The 22,399-nt window shown below is 36.8% G+C and overlaps 1 protein-coding gene across 2 annotated transcripts in view; it reads left to right on the top strand.

Annotated features, from left to right (window-relative positions):
- The window catches only part of LOC126811780 (zinc finger protein 91), a 60,542-nt gene extending 41,206 nt beyond the window's left edge, over positions 1-19,336 (top strand). For both annotated transcript variants that reach the window (XM_050537688.2, XM_050537682.2), the window contains 2 exons: positions 7,016-8,893; positions 13,631-19,336. In XM_050537688.2, coding sequence (XP_050393645.1) covers positions 13,894-16,383 — 2,490 coding nt within the window. In that variant the 5' untranslated portion in view covers positions 7,016-8,893; positions 13,631-13,893 and the 3' untranslated portion in view covers positions 16,384-19,336. The remainder of the gene's footprint in view (positions 1-7,015; positions 8,894-13,630) is intronic.
- The last annotated feature ends 3,063 nt before the right edge of the window (positions 19,337-22,399 follow it).

A 22,399-nucleotide genomic window follows, 5' to 3' on the forward strand; every position in this document is an offset into this window, starting at 1 on the left:
AAAGGATAAATATATAATATTTCTAATTTAAAAACTAAATATCAATGTATATAAATAAATCGGTTACATGGTTGTTATACTTCCTGTTGAAACATGTAATGTGGACTGCTATAGTTTGAACGACTCGTTATGAGTAAACTATCAGTTGGGCAACATAAATATATCCCGTTCGAAATAAATTACTTGATACTTATTGTGTGCAGCCATTATTAGAAACCTAAAGAAATGGAACAGTTACGGCAAATATTGCCGCTGCATAATGTAATTAGCTGAGTCATAAAACTTGTAGTTTATTACGCCCATAATTTCACGAGGACATAACATGACGTCACTCATGCCCGTCTATGTCCGGACGCCCGTTCTCATTTGGTTATGGGTGAATATATATTGTCTGGTTGGCTTCTATAAAAACTAGATCTTTAGAGTGTGCTATGGTTCATTTACGGCATAACCTTCAACATAGGATTGAGTAGCGCTAACAACGTGCGCTTGTAGTAACGAACCATGACTAAGAACACATAACCTTGACATTGGTTTATCTTATATTATGGATTTCTTAAGAAGATTCTTTACAGTATGCACCATTCTTTCTATAAAACCATTGCTCTGTGCATATAAAGGAGAACTTGTTATGTGCTCTATCCCCCACTCAAGACAAAATTTACTAAATTCAGAACTATTATATTGGGGTCCATTGTCAGACATAATGGTTTGGGGAATGCCATATTCACCAAATATAGACTTAAGATGATTAATTACAAATAATGAAGTAGTACGATCTAATTTACGAACAATAGGAAACTTACTAAAATAATCTGCAACTAACAAATAGTGAATTCTATTATAATATACTCAAATAAATCGGTGACTAGCTTTTGCCGGGGGTAACTAGGAACACTATGAGGCAGTAAAGATTCCTTAGGTTGTTGTTTACTAAACTGTAAACAAGTAGAACAATTACTTGTAAGATCTTTTATATCATTTGAAATACCGGGCCAAAATAAACATTCTTCAGAACCTAAATGCCCTTGATGTATAATATCTAACATTTGATTACGCAACTTATGAGGAACTAATATACGACGACCTTTAAAAATTACACCATTCTCAACAGACAAGTCCTCACGGTATGTCCAGAATTGTTTAAGTTCAGAAGGACATACCGATAAGAATTTTGGCCACCCTTTAAATATAGTTTCTTTGAGTAAACATAGGACAGGGTCTTCACTTATACGCTGTCTAATTTCTTCGAGTTTAGCAGGACTTGCTGGTACATCTTTGGTAACTATCAATGTTAATAGTTTGAACATCATCACTATCATTAGGTTCCGACATCGCGCTAACGCGAGATAAAGCATCTGCAATGACATTGTCTTTGCCCTCCCTTAATGTAACAAACTGTAACCTCGTACCTAGCCATTTGTAACAGCATTCGTTGTAGTCTAGGAGAAGCACTTGAAATGGATTTTTTCCATATACTTTCTAGAGGCTTATGATCTGTGTCGATTTGAACCTTTTTACCATAAACATAATAATGGAACTTTTTTTAATGACCATTAAACAGCAAGAAGTTCTCTCTCTATGTTACTGTAGCGCGATTCTGCGTCTGTTAAAGATCGGCTTCCATAGCAAACAGGTTGACCATCTTGTAATAAAACGCAACCTAATCCCTTTAGGCTAGCATCCGCTTGAATAACATTAGATTTATCAGGGTTGTAAAACGTTAAAACAGAAACACTCGTTATGATTTGTTTTAGTTCATCAAACGATTTGGATGTTCTTGTTGCCACCGAAAGGGAACATTATTTTAAAGTAAGTTTCTTAACGGTTCTGAAACTTGGGCTAATACAGGAGAAAACCTGTGTAAATAGTTGATTAAACCTAGAAACGACTGCAACTCAGTTAGGTTATTTGGTGGTTTCATATCTAAACTGGAATTAACTTTCTTTTCGTCCACTTTAAGACCACTTGGAGTCCATTTGTGTCCAAAAAATAACGCTTCTTGAACTTTAAATTGAAATTTACTTGGATTGAACTTGATATTGTTTTCAAGAGCTGTATCTAAAACATTAATAATATTTCTGTCGTGATTTAGTTCATTTGAACCGTAAACAAAAGTATCATCCGCGATACCAGTTAAACCTGGTAATTTACCAAAAACAAAATCCATTTTCTCTTGAAAAATGTCACCACTCACACTTAAACCGAAAGGTAGTCTAGTCCAACGGTATTTTCCCCATGGGGTATTAAATGTACAACGTCTACTACTTGACTCGTCTAATTTAACTTGACAGAAACCATTACTTGCATCTAAGATGCTAAAATATTTAGCACCAGAAAGTCGAGGTATAACATCGTCTAACTTTCTAACATAATATGGATTACGTAACAAAGCAACATTTAAATCACGAGGGTCTAAACACATTCTTATGTTATGACTATTTGGTTTAGGGGTAATCACTGTTGAGTTAATCCATTCAGTGTATTCATCATTAACTTTACAAACAATACCAAGTTCCTCTAAACAATTCAATTCTTCTTGATACATTTGTTGCATATGTACAGGAACTTGTCTCGGGGCATGTTGTACAGGAGGTATATTATTATCAATATTTAAATGATAGGGCTCTCCAGGAAAACTACCAATACCAGTAAAACATCTTGGTATTCTTTCAAAAGATACTCTTTTGTAACAGGAAGTGGATGCTTGATACCATTTACATCAAATAATTTAACTGTACATTTTTCAGAACTTGAAGTTTTGGAGGGCAAATTTGATGCTGTAACTTCCCAATTAAGCTTTATAAGATCTAAATCCTGGGCTAAGACATTACCAATAATGACTAGACTCTTGATATCAACAACTTCAAAACATGCTCACTTGAGACTTCAATTTGGAGATTCAACTAAGACTTCACAAACGCCTTTACTGTTAATTTCTGTTCCACCGAAAGCTAAGAGTTTATGCTTAGAACACTGTAATTTGAAGTCTTCTATGAACAATTTACTAAATATACTATAAGGTAGTATATTAGTTTCGGCACCAGAGTCAACTTTTGATAAATATTTAACTTAACTTCAAGAAGTACCTTTTCCTTACATGATAGAATATTAACACTATTTTGTGGCTCTTCGTTAACTGGTAACACTTCGATTGGGCCTAGAAAAACTGAACTGTAATCTTGATTAGATACTTCATTACCACCACCATTAACTTCTGTATAATTGATCTGATTAATCTGCTTATTTTTTAGTACTCCAACAATAATCAGCAAAGTGTCCTTGTTTAGAATGGACTTTATTACCACATCTACCACAATTTTCTGTTTGTTTCATATTATGATATTTAGTTTGTGTTTGTCTCTGTTGTTGATAAGAAAATTGTTTATTTGATTTATGTTTAGAACTAAACATAGACTTCTTTTTAAACTTATTTATTGGTAAAACTGACGTTTCTTTTTCGTTCAATTTGTTCTCAATTATTGACATTTGTTGGTTTGCAGATTCTGCAGCCTTGGCCATACTTTTAACTCTCTCAAAGTTAATATTATTACCAATTTTAAAACACTCTCTAACTCCGAAAACAAGATAATCTCGTAGAAAACGATCATAATACTCAGGTGGGTAATTTGCTTCTTTTAACAACAAACGTAACTTGGCTATAAATTCTTCTAAAGATAAGTCACCTTGTTTAATTACATGAAGTTCCCAGAAGCCATCAACTCATTAGACTGGGGTTTAACAAACTCTTCGAACCAGTAGTTTAAGATGTTTTTGATCTGCTTCTGAAAGATTCCAACTGTTAAAAAGTTCTAACCCGAACTCACCGGACCAAAACAACAAATATTTACACTTGATATCCTCTTCAAGTTTATTCATGGGACCAGTAAACAAAAGTGGAGCATTGTTGTCTCCAAATCTTATATCTGGAATACAATCCCTCACCCTTCAACAAACTGATTGATGGACCTTTGTCTAAAAATGCAGCCTGAGCCAAACTTGCCGCCATTTTAGTTTTCGTAACCGTACCGTATGCCTATAGTCTCTCATAGAATTATTTTGTCTTCACACAAATCTACTTACACCAGTAAATAAGTGATCACTTCTGACACCATGTATATTTATTGTCCGGTTAGGTTCTATGAAAACTAGATCTTTAGAGTGTGCTATGGTTTATTTACGCCATAACTTTACGACATAGGATTGAGTAGCGCTAACAACATGCGCTGGTAGTAACGAACCATGACTAAGAACACATAACCTTGACATTGGTTTATCTTATATTATGGATTGACTTTCCAATAAACGGTAAACGAAATATAGGTATGTTTACAATGGGCACTGTAAAGGTTACGTTTTGTTTCCTATTTTGATAATATCACAAAGCCCTCGCGTGGGTTTTATTTTGGGACCTATCGTACAGTAATTTTCTGGATTATTAACCTCGATTATACGAAAATCACCTACATAGCTCGTTAACGTTAACGTTTTTATTACAATAGGATCAAACGATCTGGGATGCGTGGTACCCTATCGGACCGTAACTTCCCAGCAGGTTATGGCCGCAAAATTTGTAACAAAGTTGTGGGCTCTCCACTGTGAAGAATTGGGAGCATTGAGCATGAAACTTGCCGACTGTCATCGTTCTTTGTTGGTCCGCCAGGGACGAAACCTATCGATATACAACTTCGCTACAAAGTTAGATTGGAGATAATCAAATGCGCAATTGCGTGATTTAGCAGCATAGGCACCCCTACAAGATTGTTATTAAAGATGAATCTCTTAATAGGAATACCGGTCAATACCATTCAGTAATCACAGATAATTTTATGTTAAATTAAAATTCATAGATCTATGCTGCTCGCTATGTAATACGCCCACTGCCGTTTTGTTATATTGGATAAATAAAATTCAATTTTGCAAATAAATATGAGACGAAATTCATCTCAACAATTTGTAATAAGAATGTGTGTTTTGCTTGTAAAATATCATCTGTAGTAATTGTCAATAACAAGAGTTAGCCGAGTAAAATTGTATATTCTGATCGCCAAGAATAATGTTCTTGGTGAGCCGAGTAATCTAAACTCCCCAAAAAGAAATGATTTTTAGGAAAGAAAAATCGGAAAACTTAGACGCGTAAGGATCGCAGTATATTAAATACGGTTCTACTCTGAATAATTTTGCGCTGCATTCAGCATCATGAGCATACTGGTATAGACAGAGAGTGGCTGAGACTAATCGGGAAAATGTTGAACAATAGGAAATAAAATTAGGTTATTTTTAAATGGGGAGAATGTCCAAAACTGTAACCAAGTATTGTTTTCATATGGTGTTTATAAGCAATATATTTATTATCTAGAAACGAGGCTTGGAAAGTATGTTATACTCAAAACCCTACTTTTTCTTACGACAGAGTTACATGATTACGTATTATGTACACAATTCTACTATACGATCTACAGTTGTCCATATATTCAATCTAAAATAATATTAATGCTATTGAGAACACTAAAGATGCATACTTTGTTCTGTGCGTTGACCAGAACAATTTTGTCATATTAATAGTATGCTCTTGGCTGGTTATTGGTTACATTCGTAGACAAGATACATCTCACGCACTCAAATGAATAAGTGATGGGTTGACACATAAAAAGATTTACAATTTGGTAAACATAGCTGGTTCTGTGTGAAAACAAAATATCACCAGATCACTTATGCACTATTGCACCACGTGGTTAAGTAACCAGTCCTTATAATCAATTACATCATACTTGCCCAATTCGATAATTGAAAGCCGAACCCAAGGGTAGAAAATCATCAGAGCTCTGGGCGATCGCTAGATTCAAGAGACACAATCTGAGTAGACCCCATTGATTTGTACGATGTAGCGTGTTTCGTCAGTAAACTCGATCTGTGAGTTAGGGGGTAGAGCGAAAGAAACGTTTAACCTATGTATCCAGTGCTTGACATAAAAATGTAGAAACAAACACTCATTGTTCTTCATGGTAGACAAACGTCTTAACGAGATAGTAAGCTTTAAATTCATAAGGTAAAAGAAGCCCTAAGAAAGAATTACATGTATAGATATAACCAGAGACAATACTAGACGACCATAAGGCTAATAAAATGTGTAGTAGAGAAGAGAGTATGCGTCAGAAGTTGGACGTGGGGGGCTTTTTGGCCAATTTCACTTTCCATATCTGACCAGCGACGCATATTACCCGTGTCAATAATTACTTGACCTATAATTACTTGTTTTCGTGTCGTGGGGTTGCTGTGGGGAGTAAGAAGGGGTAGAACTACCTGAGCTAATAAACTAATGTTTTAATAGACTACATTTTCAACACGCAACCGTTCGAAATGTTATGTACAGTCACTTCAGGACTAATTGATAATGTTTCCAAACGTACCACAACACAATAGTTACCGCCGTACCGCTGGTAGAATTAGGTCACCTGAATGGCCCATGTGTACTCAGAACGTTTTTATGCCAATTTTATGGATACTTTAGGTTAAGTGTATAATATTTACACATTCTGCTTAAGGTTCCAGATGAAAATTCTACTTTGGGCTGTTGAAATTACCGGGATTTCAGCAATGGAAATTGTATGCAGAAAGCCACGCAAAAAACGCATTGATAAGACCTTGGAAATTGAGGGTCGGCGATTTTGGCTAAAACAATAGGGTCGATCAGGTATTTTTGGAAGGGACCGTGTGGATAATCGTAAATAATTAGTGGTATGTAATGAGCACCCTTTGAGAAAGTTTTGAATATTTACTGTCCGAGTGCCATGAAAATATATTTAATATAAGTATATTTCATACCGCTCGCAGTATTTCGTTTGATTAGAGAGACTTCTCAGATCGTTACTTCAGGAATAAGGGTATATTTATACATACTATACATACCTTGTCTATAACTAAATGAACAGGCAGTTTGGACCGTTATCTCAGGTCATAGGGCACCTAATTAGTGGCTTAAGGTTCTACAAAAAATGTACTTCTTCTATTTCAGTCATGGAAAAGCGGAGTAATGAAAGTATTCCAGATGAGCACATGGCAATATTACAACCATTTCATGATTACATGATCAACGAGATAGATCCCGAAAACATCGTACCATCTATGTTTAGTAAAAACATCTTTAGCCGGGATGATACAGAGCGAGTCTCAAAGGGAGGAATTCGAAGAGAGCAGATGAAGATTTTCTTAGACATACTTTACCGTTCCGGACCAAATGCATATTCTGTATTTTACGAAACTTTAGCAAATAGTGGATATATCCATATTACAAAACTTTTTGACGAGCGACATAAAGAAAATATGTCTAGAACACCGGATTCAAAGTAAAGACATGAATATATTTATGGTTAAGACTCACACAAACCTTCTTGATATATCATTAAGTAAAGTGAATACAATATCCACCTCCGTAGTAATGTCATATATTTCCAAACCTAAGCATATTGTATTATATTGTACATTGTCACCCGAAAATGCTTGATTAAAACTGCATACCCAAGTATCATAATATAGCCATTATAACTACCGTTCAAGTGATACTATTCTAAACAATAAGAGTTATAACTGTTATTCGTTCGGATAGGACGAAAAACCGAGGTTCCGATGCATAAATTGGCGTGCACGTAAAAAATCCCTAGTTGGAATTCAATGTAAGAGTAGGCCGTAGTGCCGCTGTCCGGGAAAAAAATTTTCCTCACAGGACACTGTATAGTGTATGCCCGTCTTCATTAGCCCAGGTCGGAGCAGAGTAGTAGGACGTTAAACTCCATTTCACTTCCCCATTAATGCTATTTTATGATGTTCAGTCAAAAATTGACCCATCGGTCACGAAATGGTTAACGGTCTAAGCCCTCCCCATTAAACAATACTAAACTAAAACCCAATTAAATCTGCTGGATAGTGGTGGTTTATTTCAGGTATCTTTAAAAAAAAAATTGGACCGCATTAACCCTTTTGCAGCGTGTACAGTGGCTAATCCGTTTGACTGCTAGTCAATTTTATTTTTGCAATGGAGAGTGGGTATAACACCCTTCATATACCATCGGTCATTCCCGCAAAAGAAGTGTTATGGGGCTACAAATGTGGTGTGTTGTATTAGTTATTTGTAAGTACAAGGTGGGAGCTTGTTCAGTCATTCTGATCGAAGAGAGGGTCCTATAATTATGAATATTTTGTTAGATATGTAGAAAATGAGATATTAAGTACTGAAGTTTGTGGTAAATACATATTTTTTTGATATTTTCAAGATAGGAAAACAAATCTCGGCATTTCTATGACCCCGGATGGATCAACCAGGCAAATATTTCATATACGGGAACAAAGTAAGTAAGTGGTTTTCTCATGGACACTTTCTTAGTTCTCTTATCCTTCGGCCTCATTATCATGAATATTCACAGCAAAACCTGACAGAAAATGTATATTCAAGCTCTTTTCTTCGATTATACACAAACAAAAAGAAAAAAACCCGAGAAAGGGGTAACTAGCATAGTAATTAATGATTGCCTGTGTCCTATACATATCTTAGCTAAAACATAGAGGCTGGTGCCACTAGACTGGCTGTTTCCCTTTGAAACCATAGTCCAAGCTGTCAAACCAGCAATTATTAGACCCAAGCTGCACTTAGTCTGCGAACTCGTTCTCTCCAAATCCACAAAGAAACCTGGACTCCCTTCATTTATACTACCAAAGCACGTGCGTTTCTGCGCCATCTATTGCACGTGATATATTTATTATCAGTGTGTGGACAGTCTTCAGTTTGTGTTTTGAGTTCGCTAACAGCTAAACCCCCTCTTCTGTTACAATCTTTGGAAGTAAATTAGTATTAACATTATCTAAATTGGTCTGTATCTTTTGCAGTATTTACGGTACCGTAAGTATAATTCCGATATAGTGTTTCACTCAGTACATTGCTTGACTCGGTATACTCTCAAGTGGAGTGGGGTTGGATGGCCGAATGATTAGCACTTGCGCGCTGTATCATAACGTCTGTCATTGAGTTAACTGTCGTGGTTTCGATTCCCCAGTTGTACGTGACAAGGAGTAGGGTCGCCTGTCCAACCTCGTGGGTTTTCTCCGGGTCCTCCCACTGCTAAAGGCCCCTACGCGCGAGCGAATTATTGAAATAAAATTGAACCATATGTAAGTCCCAAAATGACCTGGTTTGTGTCGAGTTGACGTTAATCTCTCTCTCTCTCTCTCTCTCTCTGACTCTCAAGTGGAAAAATGTACATAACAGCCTGGACTTATTTATCGTGTTACTTCATATTTTTTAAATAGTCGTTATGAAACGTGATGCTAGACAACTTTTCAACAACTAACCTATTTGTTACTAGTATGAATCTCTATTTGTTGTATTTCTTAATTATTTCGTCTGGTTGAATAGTTGGACGGAAAGCTAAAATTGAAAACATCGAACGTGATATAGTTTGCAAATACTATGTTAAATAGCCTTTACAACATTTGTTGATTTATTTGATGACAAGTGCAGGATTTGGAGGATTTTATTTTTGTTATAGCTCAGCCAATTAATATTTATATACTGTTACTAGTATGAATCTCTATTTGTTGTATTTCTTAATTATTTCGTCTGGTTGAATAGTTGGACGGAAAGCTAAAATTGAAAACATCGAACGTGATATAGTTTGCAAATACTATGTTAAATAGCCTTTACAACATTTGTTGATTTATTTGATGACAAGTGCAGGATTTGGAGGATTTTATTTTTGTTATAGCTCAGCCAATTAATATTTATATACTGTTGATTTGTATTCTATTTCTGCTCTAACAAGAATGTCACTTTATAATGAAATGGTTCAAAGAAATTTAGAAACATTGTGGGGATAAAAAGACCTTTAAAGGAGACCAGGTTAATCTGTTCATGTGGATCGCGATGGATTTTTTGTTTCTGATGCCTTCATTATACCTACCGTGGTGCAACAGTGGCTAAGTGGGTAGGACGCGTGTTCGATCCCTGCATTGGCCGAGAAAGTTCATCGGGATTTTTCCGACGTGGTTTTCCCTTGTCAGTGGTGCAGGATAAAACGACTTTTATAGGAGACGGGGTTTATCTGTTCATGTGGTGGCTAAGTGGGTAAGACGCTGGCTCGCTAGCCTGGATGTCGGGTGTTCGATCCCTGCATTGGCCGAGAAAGTTCATCCAGATTTTCCGGCGTGGTTCCCCCTTGTCAGTGATGCAGGTCGGAGGGCCTGACAAGGACAGCTGTCTATTCCTTCGGATGAAATGGAAAACCGAGGTCCCGTGTATACATTGGAATGCACGTAAAATATCTCTTGGCAGTTGGAATTCGATATAAGAGTAGGCGATAGTGCCGCTGCCCGGGCAAAATTTCCCTCATAGCACACTGTATGGCGTATGCCCGTCTTCATTAGCCCAGCATAGGAGCAGAACAGTAGGACGTTAAACCCCATTTCATTTCATTTCTGTTCATATGGATCGCGATGAATTTTTTGTTTCAGATGCCTTCATTATATCTACCTTGGAGCAACAACGGCTAAGTGGGTAGGACGCTCGTTCGCTAGCCTGGAGGTTGCGTGTTCGATCCCTGTATTGGCCAAGAAAGATCGTCGGGATTTTTCCGACGTGGTTTTCCCTTGTCAGTGGTACAGGTCTGAGGACCTGGCAAGGACAGTAAGTCTAGTCGTTCTGTACACATTGGCGTGCACATAAAAGATCCCTTGGCATTTGGAATTCGGTATAAGAGTATGCCATAGCGCTGCTGCCCAGCCAAAAGTTCCCTTATAGCACATGTAGGGCGTATGCCGGTCTTCATTAGCCCATTCGGAGCAGAACAGTTGGACGTTAATCCCCATTTCATTTCATTATACCTACCTGACGAACTTCATTGTAGCCTTTTTTTTTCAACCATATATTATTTAAGTTGCATTAAGTGATACGAAATTTCGTCGCTAGCATTCAAATACAGATGTGACGCCACCCTTTGATGTTGACGTACTATTATTTCAAATAATCGTGCGGGCAACTTGCCAATCGTACATTATTTATACTAGCGAAATATTGGACTCGCGTGACGTATTTCACTGTAAAAGCACGTGCGGAGAGTCTGTATTTTAAGTCATTTAATGATCTCGAGCTAATATCATTGCGACTGAGCGCCATTGAAAACGCATCACTTAGTTTTTCGTATAACAAAATGATCCTGTAAACATATCTTATTTATTTTGCTTCTTATTGTGAACAATATTCAAATGGGAACACATCAATAACAACACATTTGTATACTTATGGATGTTTAATCTGTAATCAAGGGTACAAAGTCAGAGGGGTCAAAACCAAAAGTACGACACAGATGTCAGTAGCGCGTGTGGCCTCCACGGGCCATCATCACGGTAGGCTACAGCATTAACGCGACCCCTGCAAATGTGTAGGACGGTCCGGTGATGAAATGTGAAGCCTCCCCACACCATTACACTTCCCCTCCCCCATCGATCCGTTTCGAAGACACAGCAGTCTGCAAGACGTCCCCCAAGGCGTCTCCACACACGTTGGCGGCCATCAGCGTGATAAAGATGAAAGCGACTCTCATCACTGAAGAGCATACTGTGCCAGTCTACTCTTCTCCATGTCTGGTGTCCTTGAGTCCATATCAAACGCCGCTGACGGTGATGATCTCTGAGGATAGCTCCAACATAAGGTCGTCGTGCACGGAGTCCTACTTCTCTTAGACGACGTCTTACGGTGTTGGCACTTACTGGTCCTTGTCTTCCGACGACTGCTGCACCTGTTCGAGTTGCTTGGCGGAATCTGTCACGCAGATGAGCGACCCGGATGTAGCGGTCTTGAGCCTGGGTTGTAACGCGTTGTGGACCAGGAAGTTGACGGTCACGTGTTGATCCAGTAACTCGAACACGTTCCACCAACCTTACAGTAGTGGACTGATGACAATTGAAGTGTCTGGCAATAGCACGTGTAGACATGCCAGCCCTGGTCATTCCCATGGCTTCGTTCCGTTCATTTTCAGTAAGTCTCGGCATCTCTAGCTCGATTCCTTCACACGCCCAACAACAAATTACGACAGATTGACGTTTCACAGTTCATGTACTGCACATTAAGTTGAAAACATGCTTTTAAAGGGCTCACACACAATGCTGCACGTGAATATTGGGTTTTTCATGTGCATCTCGTGCAATTTTTTTTTGCACACGGGCCGATATTTTTTGTGTTTGGGAGCATTGTGTGAAACAATAGTTCATAGTATTGCATAATATTATACATACAAAACCACCTAGTAATAAAATATTTGGGGAAAAAAAAGTAATGCGTTTTCTATGGCCCTCTTAAACCTGCATTTATATCAAACATATGCCAGTTAATTTTAAAATAATAATAATAAACAGAGAACAAAACACAAATAACAACTTAAATAATAAAGAAATAAGTCATACAAATGAGTATTTTTGCATTTAATGTGTAAATAGCCAATTTAAACATATGTAAGAATTACATGTATGGAAGTAGGCATATTAGAATATGCATTAGAAGTTAGAATTTTGACGTTATGCGACCTTTCGTTTCACAGTAGTTAAGCCACCCTGTTCCAACGACCTTGTGAAAGGGATAAAGGCTACATTTTATTACGATTTTTTTTTTCAAATATTGTTGTAAGCATTGAGGTCATGGGAGGATGAACTCAATCATCTCAGCTTTCTACGATTTTTCGTTCTGGAAACCTTTTGAAAGCGATATAAAGGTGTTGGAAGTATATCTGGATAAAAACTATTTCCTATTTAGTGTAAAAGGCACAAATTCCACCCGGACCAGTTTTTGTTACTACATCCGATGTAAACACTGCACGTGTTATCGACACCGTATGATGTGACGTCACACTTAAACTTATTCTGCACGTGAACTTAAAGTTCAGTCGTCTTCTACAGGGTTAAAGGAATGCTATGGCATTACTTCTGTGAAACAGATTGCCACACACCAATAAGAATTTCCGCCGATTCCAAGGACGGTAACTTCGAAGAGGTCGCAGTTTGAATGTCATGTGATACTGGCGCTCTTCAACATAATTGGTATAATATGAGTGACGATTATATGACGCTAATGGTATATTTAAATATCTCGGCCACCCGATGGCCCAGCGCGATGATTAAGGGCTTGTCATGTTAAGAAATGTCTAAATAATAATTTATTTAATATGAGCCCGAAAAAGACCTTCAATAGACATATTTCTTGGATAATAATCTTTATTATTTTACACTAGCAAAGACTGGACAGGATTGATAACGAAATGAATAAAAGGTGCTTGAACGTCCTGCATTTTTGAACCGACAGGGCTAGTAAAGACGTGCATGCATCATGCAGTATACTGTGAGGGAAATTTGCCCGTACAGCTTCACTACGACCCATTTTTATCTTGAACTCCGGACCCCCAATCTTATGTGCTCGACAATGTGTACCTTGGACCTAGGTTTCGGTACCATCCGAACGGCTAGCCACTGTTCCTTGCCAGACTTCCGCCCAGCACCACTGACAGGAATAATAACACGACTGCTACTTTAAACAACTGAATTGGCGCTACAAAATATTGTATTAATGTATTTGTATCTATTTTTATTTTGACAGAAATCATGGCTGAAAAACGGAAAGATGACCAATTGGAGGTTCATAATTTTCATATCAAACAAGATAATTGTGATCAAACCAAACCAAACGTGAATTACATACACTTTATTATTTCTTCAGATAATGCTCATAAATGTTTCTTTTTGTAATAAACGATTAAGCAGCAAGCGCGCATTACAGGAACATATGCGAACCCATACTGGAGTAAATCGTTTAGAAGTTCCCGTAACTTACATAGGCATATTAATGCGCATATACAAGCTATGCGTTTTATCTGTGACGTATGTGGAAAGGGATTAAGCTCCAAATATGGCCTGGACAGACACCAACTACGGATTCACGGAGAAAAGCAAACGGAAGCGAAATCTCTGAAATGTGACATTCGTGGTAAAATATTTAAAACTATTCAGAATCGTATCAGAATTCATACTGGGCAAAAACCTTATCGATGTGATGTTTGTGGTCAATCATTTAGATCAAGCAGTTATCTTCTATACCAACATACAAAAACTCATACCGATATAGCCGAGTTCCAGTGTAAATTCTGCTGTAAAACATTGAGTTCTAAGCACAGTTTGAGGGGGCATATGAATATTCACACAGACGAAAAGTCACCAACCCACACAAAACATACAAGAGAGATACCCTATAAATGTTTTAAATGCCTTAAAACGTTTGTATCTAATGGCAATCTTCAAAAACACGCCCAAATTCATACAAACGAAGAACACCGCAAATGTGAAATATGCAACAAGGTGTTGAGTACTAAGTATAGTTTAGTACAGCATAAAAGAATTCATACTGGAGATCAGACTTTTCAGTGTCACGTATGTCGAAAAACATTACAAACTAAAAGCAGTTTAAAAATACATTTAAGAATTCATACTGGAGAGAAACCTTGTAAATGTGATATTTGTAGTGAATCATTTATTTCTAATAGTGCTTTGTGCAAGCACAAATTTAGTCATATTGAAGGAGAACCCTTTAAATGTGACATATGCAGCAAAGCGTTGGCATCAGGAAATAGTCTGCATACTCACTTGAAAATTCATACTGGAGAGAGGCCCTTTATTTGCCATATGTGTCAGAAATCTTTTATTAATAAGCATGCCCTTAAAAGGCACACGAGAATACATTCTAGTGAAAAACCCTTTAAATGTGACATATGCCACAAACAGTTTAGAAGTAATACCAGCCTCCGTGCTCATATAAAATACCAGCATACTAAAGAGAAACGATATAAATGTGACATTTGTCAAAAAATGTTGACGACCAATCACAGTTTACAGAATCATATTCGAATCCATACGGGGGAGAAACCATATAAATGTGACATATGTCATAAAATGTTGACAACCAATTACAGTTTACAAAATCATATCAGAACTCATACCGGAGTGAAACCATATAAATGTGACATTTGTCATAAAGCGTTGGCAACTAATTGCAGTTTACAGGATCACATTAGGATTCATACTGGAGAAAAACCGTTTGAATGTACCATATGTCAAAAAGTGTTTAGTACAAACGCTATACTTCATAATCATACCAGAATTCACTCTGGGGACAGGCCATTTAAATGTGAAACATGCCATAAAATGTTTAGTAGAGTCACCATGCTCAAAAATCATATCAAAACTCACACTGGAGAGAAAGCATACAAATGTGACATTTGTCATAAGAAGGTAACTACTAAACACAGCTTACAGAGTCACATCCGTAGCCATACTGGACAAAAACCATATAAATGTGACATATGTCACAAAAGTTTTACTTCTAAGAGCATTCGCCAAAACCATACCAGAATTCATAGTGGGGAGAAGCCATTTAAATGTGAAATATGTTGCAGATATTTTAGTACCAAGACCATCCTTCAGAGTCATATAAGAATTCATACTGGAGAAAAGCCATATAAATGTGAAATATGTCATAAAATGTTGACAACAAATTACAGCTTACAGAATCACATGAAAACTCATACTGTAGAAAAACCATATAAATGTGACATTTGTTATAAGAGGTTTAGTATTAAGACCATCCTCCAAAATCATATTCGAATTCATACGGGAGAGAAGCCATATAAATGTGAAAAATGTCACAAAGAGTTCACTACTATAAATAATCTACAACAGCACATTAGAATTCATACCGAGGTAAACAGATTTAACTGCACTGTTTGTAACAAATCCTTAAAATCAAGCCGAACTCTTTACGTTCATAACAAAACGCATCAAACGAAATCTTACCAGTGTAAAACGTGTAACACATTGTTAAAATCTTATTCCGAATTTAAACAGCATCAAAGAAATAATCATGGAAGGAATTCTTTGAAATGCGACCAATGTAATAAGGTGTTTAGTGGTAAAAGAGGTTTAAAGCTGCATATTAAGCGCCACATAGGTATTAAGCGATATCAGTGCGACATATGTTTCAAAAGGTTGACTGCTAAACATACCCTACATGAACATATCCGAATTCATACTGGAGAAAAGCCACATAAATGTGACATATGTTATAAAGCGTTGTGTTCATACCAGAGTCTAAAATTACACAAGAGAACTCATACTGGAGAGAAACCGTATACGTGTGATGTTTGTAAAAAGTCATTTACATCACGCAGTACCCTAGTTGTTCATTCTAGAACTCATTCCGGAGAAAAACCATTTAAATGCGATATTTGTACAAAACCATTTGCATCGCGCCGTGTATTAAATGTTCATATGAGAAACCATACTGGAGAGACGTGTTTTTAGCAATTGCACCCTCTTCGCGTTGTTAATATCGATATTGTCAGTTGAAAACGTCATTTTAAGTGAAAGATTGACGTTGTTTATTAAAATCGATGTTAGATATTATTAGACGAATTTGACAGATTAAAGTCCCGATGCGTCATTTTTATTTTCGCCAAAATATAAAAATTTTCACTGCTTGATACACGCTAAAAATGTACTGGATTATTTAACATATAATTTAAAAAAAAAAAAAAAATCAAAATACCAACGCTTGATAATGCCCGGCTTAGATCCCCTCTACCAATATCACACCTCGACGTCTTGTTACGCTCGAGAAGAATAGACAAACGAATTTTCAATTTATCATAATTTTGTAAATACTGAACGAATTTAATGGTTTTGAACTGATATTCCTATAAAAGATAACACTTCCACAACAGTATTTATAGCGCTAATTGACGCATCGAGACTTTACATTTTAAGTTCAAATTTACATTTTAATTGAAAATCAATATTTATATTGTAATCGATATTGAACTAGTTTAATTTCAAATAGGAATATACCCTATGTTAGTGTCAAGCGAGTCTTTAACTAACCCTCCCTGTCTCTCTATTACTTGCCGGTGTTACGATCAAAGCAGGGTATGCTTACTCCAACACCAGACAATGCTTTATTGCACTTGTGTATTATTCATATGTATTGTTTTGTTTTTATAGCCCTATCGTTTTGTTCTGCAAGAATATTTTTAAGAGGAGTACGAATAGGAAACCATGCTTTAGTTGTATTCTAACTTTAAGTTGCATTGCGAAGAAATCTAGAATTTGGGGGATAGGGTTTGCGAGACATGGCCTTTCTGAAACCGGACTTCTTTTTTTACATTCAAGTATTTTTCATATGTATGGTGCAGCATCGGCATTTGGATTTCAACCTAACATATATCCCATCAGACGATTCAGATTATTTGTATCAAACATGGTTTCAAAAACACGGTCCAACAAAAGATTTGGACCGAAGAAAAAAAGCGTTCTATTCGCACTCCCCAATTAAGATTAATTCTGTAGTGTTTCTTGTTTTTTTTTGTTTTGTATTGTTATTATGTTTATTTTCTGTAATGAAAGTCACCTATTAACGTCCTGAATGGACACGTGTTTACTCATCAGCAGCGCTGGATTTAGATGAAGAGATACCCCAGGCTTTTCCTTTAAAGGGACACCTTTCGACCCCCAATCCCCACGACTAGAGGGAGATGAAAGTGTTTAAAGCACTCGAGCAAAGCCGAGGATGATGACGGATTTTTAAAGATACATCCCCGCGTACAAACTGTGTGATTTGATGATATATTTGGAATAAAAACATATTCAAAGTAACCAATCTATCCAGAATTTGCTTCAATTCCCTCTCAAAACTTTGTATTCGACGGGGATACCTATAGCTATAAGTAAGTTGTTTTTAGACGCAATAGAGACTTTTGGCAAGCGTAAATTCCTGGTCCGTATCGCGTATCCGTAACGATTTTGCGCGTGACGTCATCAATGCGTGTGTATTTCTCATACGTGATACGACACACGGATACGGCAGCACGTATCGAACAGCTTTCATACGGAAAAGGTCCGTATAACATCGTCGTCTTTTTATCGTATATTTTGCTACTTTTAGACGCTGAAATGTTGTGCCTTGGTGTTTTTATGAATCTATGTGTATCCTAGAACACGAATGTGTATATTTGATGTGATTTAAACCATGGCAAAGACTGGAATTTATCATTACTTTTGATGAGCTTTTCGCGGAATTTTCATATTTTTCCTGTCTGCACGCTTGTTGATCTACGTGCTAAATTTAGGGAGGTAGGACCTTGCAAATCTGTAAAAGGGGTATATTCTTAATAAGATTCGACACTAACTTTTAAATTTTTTAAAAATAACTCAGCGACTGTCGAACGACTTCACTCCTTTCAGGAATTTGTAGGCTAGGTACTTGACTAGTACTAATGTTGATCTTGGTAGATAACTGCCATCATGCTGTAATAGAACTACGCTCAGCTCTGCTACCCATACGTAGACGGCGCGAAAATCTGCCAAAACTCTAAAACTAAATTAACGCAATGTAACACGATACGGATGAGAACAATTCCACTTGCCAAAAAGCCTCTAATGTCTGTCAACTTTTTTCAGAATGTTTTATCATTACTTACTGTACATTTACCATAAATATTGAGGCCTAAGTAAATTCTTAATTCTTTCTGTCAACTTCTTTTTCCGCCGTTTTTTGCAGAGTCTTTTGTATGTTGACACCCCTCAATGTTCCCAAAACCGCCTAACCATTTGATCAAGAAATAACAACCGCTCCCTGACTTAAGCTGGCACCCAATAAACTAGCAGATAATAGTCGGGTTGCCAGTTAGTGATACGTTGAAAATTTTGCCCAGTGCTTGCCCCATGGGCTTTTTTCGGGTAATCCAGTATTTTTCTTGTAAGATTGGGTGTCTATACTTTCCATATATACCAAATTTTACATACTTTTATTGGAAATAACCACCCGATAAATACTTTTCCTGGGAAAGTATCTTTAAGACTACAGTGCGTGTAAGAAAGGCTTATGGCTCCGTCAAATATATGATATACCTTGGACGGAGCCCCCCCCCCCCCCACACACACACCCCTAGATCTTGAGGCTCTGGGTTTTAGCCTGCCAAGCCTCTAAGTAACTCTGGCAAAGTTCATCGTATTACGTTATCACACTGTCCGTATGTCCGCCAACAATTGCTTGTGGACGCGATAGAGGCTATTATTGGATTTTTTTCAAATTTGGTGTGAGGCATTGTGGTAATGAGATAGCGGATCCTATTGATTTTCACGTCCCTCGACCATTCGTACGAGAGTTATGTCCCTTTACCGAAACCCCTTTGAACGCGGTAAATTATGTAACAATATCTTTGTTTACTTCTTTAGCTGCTGCTTTTTTTGTAACACACAAATAAATAAATATATATAAAAAAAAAACATTTAAGTTGTTGTTACATTTTGGTTTTTCATAGTGCATATGAACGAAATCAAATGTAGTTTAGCCCTATGTTATTTTAAGACTAGTATACGATTATTTCTTTTTACTTACTTTGGTCTCGTGTGCTGTGCAGGGTGGTGTGTGTGTGTGTGTGTGGGGGGGGGGGGGGCTTGCCTGCCTTGGTTGTTTTGTTTTTGTATATCAAGCTGGTGTCTGTCATAACTATAGCTCATCTAAAACTGCAAATTCATGTTGTTATTGGGTTGTGCTATTGATAATTTTGTAGAAGTGAGAATCTTTGTTAACTATTTGAAACTATTTGAAGGAGCTATGACTCAATATTTTTCAATAATACTTGGTATATTTCAATCAATATTCATGTTATATTTAAGTGAAAATATGCGATCCTAATATACAATAGTTTTGTCGCAATGAACACTTTATAATCAGTACACGAGTCGTGTAGTGTATTTCATGTTTTCGGGCGCAATTTGTAATCAATGAAGGAAACTATATCATACGAGACAAATCGCAGAAGTAATAAGTAATGTCTGAATCACAAACGACAAAATAATATTTAATTAACGTATAGACGAAACTAAGCAGGTGTAAACTATTTTTCAATTTGAACTGCTCACGTATTTTACCGAACACAATTGATTAAAGATTACAATAAATGGATATAACTTTTTTTAACCGCGGTGACCAGCAGGGTTATATGTTGTATCCCGGTGTTGGCCAAAAAACTTGATCAGGATTTTCCGATGTGTAGAACGGGGAGAGCCTGACAAGGTATAGTCGATCGGATGGGACGAGAAACCGAGATCCTGTGTACCCATTGGCGTGCAGGTACAATTACCCTCACGCCGTTGCTCCGCTATCTGAGCAAAAAGTCCGCACACTGCGTATGCCTTTCTTCATTAGCCCAGTCGGCGCAGAAAGGTGGGATGATAAACCCCATTTCATTTTTTCCTTTTGTTAAACATGCATTATGCAAGAGCTAAATCTGATTATTGCAAGTCTTAATTTAGGCTTCAGATGTTATAAAAATGATAAATTAGATCTTTATTTAAATAACAAGACCAAAATCAACTCTGTAGCTCGGATTTAAATAGGATTTCACTAATTGATTAAATCAGATAAGGGTTAACCTGATGAAAATACGTCTGTTAGATCGAGGCTAAATGATAGAGTGTATTTAGCGAGGCCGCTGTAAAGCGTTTCTGTATGCCATTGAAAACTTTACTTGATAATCGAGATATGTAGGTGGAGTTAACGCCTGTTAATCAAACGATCAGCGAAGGTGAACACACAATTCGCTACCATTTCTAGGCAAATATTACAACGATGATAACTATGTTCAGAATAAAGTAATTTGACTGAATTTTTCAATATATTCTTCTTTCATCATCTACTTTTGAACTGTTATAGCAAGAATGGCCAACTCTCTATAAAAATCTCCCATAATGTATCTTTAAGCCAAGAATAATTCGTAACTTTAATTACCCAGGGAACCATGATGGCTCAGTGAGTAATGCGTTAGCTGGCTAACCTGCCGGTTCACCGGGGTTTTCCGGGGTGGTTCCTCCTTGTCAGTGGCGTAGGACGTAGGGCCTGGCAAGGGACAGCGTATAGTCGTTTGAATGGGAACAGCCGATGTCCGTGTACATATTGGCGTGCCCGTACAAGAACTCTAGGGCATTTGTTAAACATGCATTATGCAAGAGCTAAATCTGATTATTGCAAGTCTTAATTTAGGTTTCAGATGTTATAGAAATGATAAATGAGATCTTTATTTAAACAAGACCAAAATCAACTCTGTAGCTCGGATTTAAATAGGATTTCACTAATTGATTAAATCAGATAAGGGGTAACCTGATGAAAATACGTCTGTTAGATCGAGGCTAAATGATAGAGTGTATTTAGCGAGGCCGCTGTAAAGCGTTTCCGTATGCCATTGAAAACTTTACTTGATAATCGAGATATGTAGGTGGAGTTAACGCCTGTTAATCAATGTAGGAGATATCAATTCGGACATCGGTCAATTACTACTTTAACTTAAATCATATAATAAAATACATACATAGATACACTATAACATGAGTAATATTATGTATAGCGTGTGTTCAACTCAAGTATCACATAAAATACAATATAGTAAAATTTCAAAATATTGATTTGTGTCTTTTTTTTTTGCATGCTTTCCATAAGACGACTAAATTAAATGTTTTAAAATTGCATCATAAGAAAAATATTTATATAAGACTTAAGATTTCGTTTCATTTGCATCAACAATTAAATGTTCGTGAATTAGAATCGTTGTTCGTTATTCACCAATAAAGAATAACGATGGATGCGCCACCTCGTTATCCCTTATTCAACTTTTTATTCGGGATTCAAATATGCAGCTAGCCATGACTAGAATGATGGATGCAAAGTATCCCCTAGCTGTAGAAAACTGATTAAATGACGTATAGTCGGTAAATAAACCAGATTTTTATTCAAGCGGTGAATAACGAATAACTAGGTACGAATAACTAGGTGGCCTGCCTAGTTATTTGCGAATAACGAGGGACAGGCTACCTCGTTATTCGTTTTTCGTTATTCAACTTGTTATTCGGGATTCAAATATGCTACTAGCCATGACTAGAATGATAGATGCCAAGTATCCCCCAGTCGTATAAAACTCAGCAAAACGACTTCTAGACGAAAAACAGCCCACATTGTCATTCATACAGCGAATAACGAGCTTTTTGTTATTCGCTTTTCACCTCGTTATTCGAGATTCATATATGAAAATGTTCATGTATCTTTAATGAGGATATTTCAGGAATAACAAAACGATCACTAGATAACAATAGAATAATGGATTGAAAAGTATACCCTAGCAGTAGAAAACTGAATAAATGACTTATAGTCGGTAAATAAACCAGATTGTTATTCAAGCGGTGAATAACGAATAAGCTACCTCCTTATTCGTTTTTCAACTTGTTATTCGGAATACAAATAAGCAGCTAGTCATGACTAGAATTATGG

The sequence above is a fragment of the Patella vulgata genome, chromosome 1 (genome assembly GCF_932274485.2).
Source record: "Patella vulgata chromosome 1, xgPatVulg1.2, whole genome shotgun sequence".
NCBI classification, from domain to species: domain Eukaryota; kingdom Metazoa; phylum Mollusca; class Gastropoda; family Patellidae; genus Patella; species Patella vulgata.